Source organism: Mastomys coucha, unplaced genomic scaffold, assembly GCF_008632895.1.
Source record: "Mastomys coucha isolate ucsf_1 unplaced genomic scaffold, UCSF_Mcou_1 pScaffold21, whole genome shotgun sequence".
NCBI classification, from domain to species: domain Eukaryota; kingdom Metazoa; phylum Chordata; class Mammalia; order Rodentia; family Muridae; genus Mastomys; species Mastomys coucha.
Window position 1 is genome coordinate 120,450,608 of NW_022196904.1, and position 8,699 is coordinate 120,459,306.

Consider the following 8,699-nt stretch of genomic DNA (forward strand, 5'->3'; position numbering starts at 1 on the left):
GTGGACTTAAGTTGATTAGTGCTCTTCTGCTATACCCCAGATTGCTTGTTTTCTTTTGTAAAACCCCCCACATTTTCTTGCTGCTTAAGGAAGACCTGGTACCTTTAATTGGTACCATTTTATGTTTGCGCCTTCGATGGTGGGACAGGTTACTTCGGTCACTGCAGCGGAAGGAACACAATTCACATTTGTATGGTTTTTCCCCAGTGTGAGAGCGCATGTGGGCTTCCAGGTGGCGCTCGTAAGCAGATGCAAATGGACATAAGTGACACCTGTGAGGCTTCTCGCCTGTGTAAGAGAGACATGGAAGAGACTGCAGGAGGAGCTCACTTATAGGACTTTTCAGGTTTGTCCATTGCATGTGAGAACTGATATAAAAATAAAGTGCTTTGCAGAAATGCATACTTGTATATTAGGTTTGAAAGATCTGTAAAGAAACCTAAGAACTGAAATAAAGCTTAAGAATTCATTAGCAACAACTTGTGATATATAATTACAATCTATTTAGTATGAAAACCATTATAGCTTCAACTGGAACTTGGGGAAAAACTAAAAATATTATTCCCCACATAATAAAGAGATATAAAGATTTTTATCAGGGAGTGGCAGCACATGGCTTTAATCCCAGCACTTAGGAGGCAGAGGCAAGTGGATCTCTGTGAGTTCAAGGCCGGCCAGGGCTACACACAGAAACCCTGTCTCAAATCACCACCCCCAAAAATATTTTTAATCAACAGTATGTGTCCAAGTATATGTTCACAGATCTATCTAGGCATACTTTGTTTTCCTCAAAGGAAAAAAAAAAAAAAAACAACCCCTAACTCTGCAAAAGAAAGTTCAAAATCAAAATGAACTCCTGGTTCGAATATGAAATTGCCAGGGCCAAGGCTTCTCCTCCACTTTCCTATTCTAGTTCAGAAAGACCAATTTTATTTAAAATTCAAACTCTCCAAATATGTAAAACTATCATTTAGAATGTAAGACTTGAGAATCATTCATCTGACAAGGACAGAGCACCTAGCATGCTCCAGATTTAATGTTAGATCTAGGGGGTATAAAGATAGCCTTTGGATGCCCTCAGGAAGCTTTCAGGCTACCATGATGTAATAAAGAAGCACACACTGGCATGGAGCACATAGAAAAGATACCTGGGCTTGGATGAGGGCAAGGCATACTTTGGAAAGTTACTCCAAAGGGTGGCTAAGAGAGTCCTGGGTTTAGCAACTATACTCTACAACTGTACAAGCCTTTCTATTTCTATAGTAATAACCTCTGGAACCTGACAGCAGAAAGATAAAGATTATGTAGATCAAGCAGAAAAATGGGTAGGAAGGAGGAGCAAGCTCTCCAAGGAGTCTGTTTCCAGTATTTGTTATTCCTTTAGCCACTAATTTGTAAAAAAAAAAAAAAAAAAAAAAAAATGGAGTTACTATCCAACAAACTTTCATGAACCTTGTTTGGAACAGTGAGAACTATGTTCCCATTCCGCCCTGCCCCCGGCCCCCAGCCATTTCTCCATACCTGTGTGGATCCTGATATGCTCAATGAGCCGGGCTGTTCCTTTGCTGGCATAGTTGCAGTACCGGCACTTGAGCTTCCCATCGAAGGTTCTTTCAAACCCGTCTACTAACATTCCTGAGTTTTCATCCAGGGAAACTTCAACAGATGGGTGATCAAGTCCGTTTTGATCACCATCTGTTCCAGCTATAAACAAAAGTAAAAGAAATCATGCACCTCAGAATCAATTCAGTACAGCATTTTAGACTTCAAGTGGTTGAAGATATTTTACAAACTGATAGTTTCCTTCCCACAAGTTTATTCATAAAACAAGCCAGATTTCTTAAACTGGGACAATGTTTATACAAAAGTAGAATTATACTCTAAGAACCTCTAAAGAGGACCTCAAATTATTTACATATAAATATTTACCAACTCTCACATGCTTTTGAAGAGAAGAATAAAGAGATTCTTCAGGCTAGAGAGATGGCTGAGCGGTTAAGAGCACTGACTGGTCTTCCAGAGGTCCTGAGTTCAAATCCCAGCAACCACATGGTGGCTCACAGCTATCTGTAATGGAATCAGATGCCCTCTTCTGGTGTGTCAGAAGACAACTACAGTGTACTCATATACATAAAATAAATAAACCTTTTTAAAAAAGAGAGAGATTCTTCAAGTATGAGTTCATAGTCACGCTCAAGTGTCTAAATACTGGTCATGACTACAACTTTAATTAGCAGTTGTTACAGTTCAAAAACCACTAACTCAATTCAAACAATTATCGAATATTCTGTTATAGTCAGTTATTTGTGTTTTAGATTCTGGGTTACATTTAGGATCTTAACATTCTACTCAAGCACATCAAGGAAACAAAGTATCTGACAGCTCAGAATGTAAAGACTATATGGATTTCAGAACTAAAATGTTTGGGTGTTTAAGCAGGTACTCAATAATTAGGAACTACACCCATGGATACAGGAAACATAGTCCGCACATGCTCAGCTCAAACCCTATTCCTTTCCTTCTGCATTCACCAGAAATAATTTTACTGGCCTGGGCAAGTCCAGCAGATTAGTCCAAAAGGAACCAAGTGGAGAGACCAGGCTTGTGGTCTCCCTTTCTCCCACTGTCTTCCTAAGACCCTGATGCTCTACATTTTGATAGGCCGAATCACTAGATCCAGGCTGGAACATGTGCTTATCTTTCTGGGGGGTGTGATCCCTGATCATAGCGGCCAATCCCTGCATCTTCACGGCTTACAAGATTTAGGTCAGAGGTCAGCAGATGTTTTCTACAGGGCTGAGGTAGTAAATCCTTAAAGTCAGGTGGGTGTGTCTCTAGCACAACACCCAACTTTGCTGCTGTACCAGAAAAGCAGATGTTGAAAATAAGCTAGCTGAGGGTGAATGGAGCTCATAATACAGCCCTTGCCTAATGTATACAATAGATGGTGACTGCCAATAGTACAAACAAGTTACAAATATGTAAAGTAAGCATGCAGGTGTTCCAGTAAAATTTTATTTATGAACAATAAAATTTAAATTTCATATAATTTGCATGTGTTATTACACTCTTTTTGCATAATTTTCAATAATTTTTAATTGTACAAAGTAATTTCCAGATTGTAAGCTAAAGGAAAGCAGTTAGATGAGGCCTGTGGGTGGTACTCAGCTGACCTTGAGCTAGATTAAGAACAGTGTATGTGATTCACAAACTAGAGAAACTTTATCTCTAGCAGGCTCACCAATGTTTGCTTCATCTAATTTAGTTTGTCTTCTTTCACTTGAAGAGAAGAAATCTCTAGTTGAGGGTCTGGTCTAATCCATGTTGCCTGATGGACAAATTCCCTGGGTTCCTCGAATTAACTGTCAGCTAACAACATGAAGGACAGACCGACAAGGGATTTAGATGCCCTAACCTTTCAACAGTTAACAGTTGAAACAGAACAGTTTTAACAGTTCTGTAGACTACATTAAATCATAGCAGAAGCCTGCATGTTAAAAAGGGAGGGGGGCTGGAGAGATGGCTCAGCAGTTAGGAGCACTGACTGCTCTTCCAGAGGTCCTGAGTTCAATTCCCAGCAACCACATGGTGGCTCACAACCATCTGTAATGGGATCTGATGCCTTCTTCTGGTGTGTCTGAGACAGCTACAGTGTACTCACATACATTAAATAAATAAATAAATAAATCTTTAAAAAAAAAGGGAGAAAATGCCTTGTATCTTTCTAGAAAAAGAAAAGAATGATCTACATGAGTAGACAGTAGTAGATATGGTCACAGAATGGAGAGCTATACAGGAACTAACACATTTACCAATGTGAACTTTTCAATAGTATTAAAATAAGTCTACCTCCCTGAAGAGTCTCTGCTTCTTTGTCTCCACTAACTGATCCTGAAATCATGTTCACATGATGCGTCTGCTGTGTCAGGTATTCCTGGAAATCTTTTACAAAGTCCAACGGCTCTGGTTTCTTTTCACCCATCTTGATGCTTTTTTTCTTTCTTTCTTTAAGTTGAAAGTCTGTTATATCTAGGGAACAAGGAAATAAAGAACCCATGAATAATTAAAAAAAAAAAACAGTACAAAAAAATAGACAAAAAAGATTTTGTGTAAGACATTGCATAAAGCAACAAAAAAAAAGCTGTTTTTACATACTTTATACTCTATCTGGAAAATAAAGAAAATATATAGAAAACAGTGAGAAACAAATTTAATAATTACAATGAGTTTATAGAAAATGAAAACAAATTACCAAGGCAGAAAAAGAGAAAACTTTACTAGCAACAGCCAAATCCTGACAATTACAAAAATGACCCTCAAATGGGACCATATATAAAGTGGTGTAGCATGACCACACAATAGGCTAAAATATAGCAGTGAGAATGAGCAGACTTCAGCTGCATGCAGCAGCGCAGACAGCTCACAATCCTAACCCTGAGCACTAGGAGCCAGAGAAAGGTTGTTAGTATATGATAATACTGAAGGCCAGTGCCAGACACGAACACAGTGCAGCCCTGTTGCTAGAGTAGCTAGAGCCTAGCACTGGAAGGGACCTAAATGGAGCTTCTAGGGTCTTCCTTTCTTCACATCAGTGCTGAGTTCATGGCCAGAGTCACCACTCTGACTAGCCAATAGACCAAGCTTTAAGATTTATAAGCTTTTCTATATACATGCTAGATTTCAAGAAAAGGCTAAGCAATAAAGAATTGAGTAATCTTTGCATGCCTACTGCAAGCCATTTGAGATAAAAATTACTCATTAAATAATTTGAGTTTAGGAAAAAAATTTCCAGAAACCTCTCTACACATTTGGGTTGGCTATAGAAGAACTGAAATGAAGTGTATGCAGATTCAGCTTTAAGCAATGTCAAATAACTTTTTAGTCATTATACTGATTATATACTCCTATCAGCACACGAGTAAGAGTAGCTGACTCACGTTCTCACCAGTACTTGGCTTTTTCATTGTGGCTATTTTGGAGGGTATGTGCATTACCACACCAATTTTGATTCATATACATTGATGATTAATGAAGTTGTATGTGAGTGGCTACTTACATTCTTTTCTTTTAAGTGATGACTGTTTTCCCACATACATTGCCTTTTCTAAGAGATAAGAATTCTTCATAATATTTTAACTATAAATCCTTCATTACATATATGCATTTTAAGTATCTTCTCTTTATAATTTCCTGTTGATTTCTTTTTTTGGACTGTTTATTTTTTAAAATAGGGTTTGAGATAATATATACCCTAGAATTTATTCTTAAACATTAGAACTATGATACTTGCAGAGGTAAGATTCTTTTTTGAAAGCAAGTGGTAGTACAACTAATATAAGATCACAACACTACCAACACTAAATAATAATCAAAAGGAAATGAGGCTAGACCAAAACCAGAGTTCATTTGGATACAATTTTCATCCATATTTTAAATTAAGAATTAATTTATAAAATGTAATCATAGGGATATATGAATACAAGAAATGTATGCTTCAGGCTTTGTTTCCAAGTCTTCTGCAGAACATTATTAAGGTATTTTTAATTAAAAATAAATTTATACAATATATTCTGTTTAGAATTTCCCCTCCAACTCCACAGCTCCCTACTCACCCAATTCTAGACCCTTTCTTTCTCTCTTTTTAGATTACAAACAGGCATCAAAAAATAATAGTAAAATAAAAAGTAATTAACAAGAAAAAGCCAACAAAAAGCACAATAAACACATGTATATCCAGACACACATGTTCACACACAGAGAAATCCCATAAAAGCACAAGGTTGGAAACCAAAGTATATATGTAAAAGATATGTAAGGAAAATTAAAAATTGATAAATTAAAATAATGTCTAGACTAAACTTTAAGAGATAAGGAGCCTGTCATTGAGCTCATTTGTATTGGCCATCTGCTCTGTCCTTAGTTGTTTGTATACCCCATGAGACTCTGTTTATTGATTGGAGATAGCTTTGGGTTAGGGATTGGGGCTTGTGTCCACTTCCTCTCTGAGTCCTGAGATGCCATCTGGCTTCAACCTGTGCATGTCCTCTGTATGTTGCCACAGTCTTTATGAACAAAAGTAGATTTCATTTTACTTTTTTTCTAATTTAAATATACCTACATCATTTCCCCCATTCCTCTTCTCTAATTCCTCTCATGTTTCCAAATCCATATTGTGTTACTTGATGTATATAATTTCAGGGCTCACAACTTAGTATTGGATAATCAATTAAGGGGCTCATTCCTAAGGGATATTAATTCTCCCTTTCTCAGTAGTCATTAGATTTCTCCAGTTCTTTGTCTAGGGATGGACTTCATGGGAATTACCCCTTTTACTTTAACACTGGAGTTGTCATTGTTTAGGACTTCTTTAGACAGCCATGCTAAATATCATATTTATCAGCCATGCTAATATTGAGATATCATAGGTGTAGCTTCCCTTTCATTTCTAGGAGATACAATTTCATAGTACATTTCCTGCCCACGTGCTTTTATGATTTTCCTGCCCACTCTTCTGTGATGGTCGGTCCCTGAGCTTTCGGTGCAAGAATTGCGTTGTAGATGTATTCATAGGGCTGGGGACCCCATGATCATTTGTTTTCTGCATTTTGACCACTTGTGGTTTTCAATGGTCTCCATCAACTAAAAGAGAAACTTCTTTGAGGAGAAGTGAGAGCTACATTTACCTGTGGGTATAAGCATAAGTACTTAGAATGCTGTTGGGAAGTTATGCTGGTTTACTAAAGCAGCAGTAGTAGGTTCTCTTCTAAGATCCATGGCCTCACTACCTCCATGCAGTTAGGTAGGTTTTCAGTACCAGGCATGATTTCCTTCCTTCTGAGTGAACCTTGAGTCCTATTAGATAGCTGCTGGTTACTGCCATGAATTGGCTGTCACTACTGAACCTTTCGGGATATCATACCATGTTAGCTATTGTTGGGGTTCATAGGTCTCACAGCTGGGTAGGACTACTGATTGTTTCCTCCCTTGGCAGACTGCATAGCACCTTCAGGTTTTAAGAAAGCTAGTCTCCAGGGAGGAAGTTTTCAGGTCAGATCTAGATTGAATCCTGAGTCCTATATCAAAGTGCATGGTGTCTTTAGAATCAGGACTTTCTAATCTCTAGGAGATAACCAAATACAGGAGCAACAGTCCATCTTGGACTCTGATGGCCAACAACTCTTAGGAAGATTTCTTATGCCTAGTTCTGCAATTTGTGTTAGTCTATGGCTCTTCCAGGGAGCCAAATGGCAAAACTTCACTGAAACTACACACACACACACACACACACACACACACACACACACACACACACACTTTCTCTCAACTTCCCTCCCTTTCTCCTTTATATGTAATTTTAGATAAATATAAAATAACATCATTCTGTGGCTTTAAAAAATTTTAGGTTCATTTTTATTTTAGATATATAATGATTTTCCTGCATATATGCATATACACCAATTATATGTCTGGTGCCCACAGGGTCAGAAGGTGACCAGGGAATGGAGCTGTAGGTAGTTGTGAGCCACTATGTGGGTGCTAGAAACTGAGTGTGGGCCCTCTGCAAGCATAATAAGTACTCTTAACTGTTGAGCCATCTCTCCAGCTTCCTGAAGATAAAATTTTAATATAACCCAATTTACCCATTTTTCCTTTTTACATTTTATAACTATCTGTGTCCTATTTAGAATAACCATGCCTCCATCTTACTTGAATACAGACCTTAATATTTCCTTGAAAAACATTTTTCACCTTTCATATTTTTTCCAGACTTTAGTTTTGTGACTGATATAAAACAAGAGTCAAAAGAATATTTTTTCAAGAAAATATCTAATTGTCCCAGTTATATGCATTTAACAGATCAGCTTTCCCAACACACCCCAGGATTGCCTTTCTGAATTAGGTAATTATATTCATGGAAGTTTATCTCTGAATTCTCTATTCTATTCCACGAAGCCTGTCTATTCTTACAGTCAAATTTACTCTCAACAAGTCTTTGTTGCCTTGGTAATATGTCTCTATCAGTTTTGTTTTTCTTCTCCAAGAATACCTGAACTCTTGGCTCTTTTCTCTTTAAGATTTATTTTTACTTGTGTGCATGTATACACCATGTTTGTGTTATGCCCACTGGGTCCAAAACAGGACATCAGTTCCCCTGTAACTGGAGTTACAAGTGGCTATGAGCCGCAGAGGTCCTCTGTAATAGTAGCAGCCATCTCTTTAGTCCCTGGCCCAAGTTTTTAAATGGCAGAGGTTAACAAATGAGGGACTTTCACTAAAGCACATTTCTCAATTTGCAAAAACCTCACAAACTTTATAAGAAGGTGACCAGGGTATAGAGTTGTAGGTAGTTGTGAGCCACTATGTGGGTGCTAGAAACTAAGTGTGGGTCCTGCAAGCATAATAAGTACTCTTAACTGTTGAGCCATGAAGTGTACCTTGTAACCCTAGTGGAACTAGACCAACTTTGATTGTGCCTCTATTGCAGATCATTATCCTTTATATCAATGTAGTGATACCCTCAGACAATGGCAGACACAAGGCTGGTATTTCCCCTAATACTTACTGACCCCAAGCTGATATGTATTTTTGTTTATTATTTATCTTCTTTTCTCCTTTAATCTTAATTTGTTCTTTTTTTTTTAAGTTTTATTACATTATAATGAGAAAAGTTACATGATTTCAATTTATCTGAATTTGTT

General features: G+C 37.5%; 1 protein-coding gene across 1 annotated transcript in view; it reads right to left on the reverse strand.

The window, feature by feature from the left end:
* Ikzf5 (IKAROS family zinc finger 5) overlaps window positions 1-8,699 on the reverse strand; it is a 22,187-nt gene that overhangs the window by 3,500 nt on the left and 9,988 nt on the right. The window contains exons 2-4 of the mRNA XM_031384950.1: window positions 3,850-4,029; window positions 1,522-1,704; window positions 7-288 (exon numbers count right to left, since the gene is read on the reverse strand). Of these exons, the coding sequence (XP_031240810.1) occupies window positions 7-288; window positions 1,522-1,704; window positions 3,850-3,982 (598 nt within the window). The 5' untranslated portion in view covers window positions 3,983-4,029. The remainder of the gene's footprint in view (window positions 1-6; window positions 289-1,521; window positions 1,705-3,849; window positions 4,030-8,699) is intronic.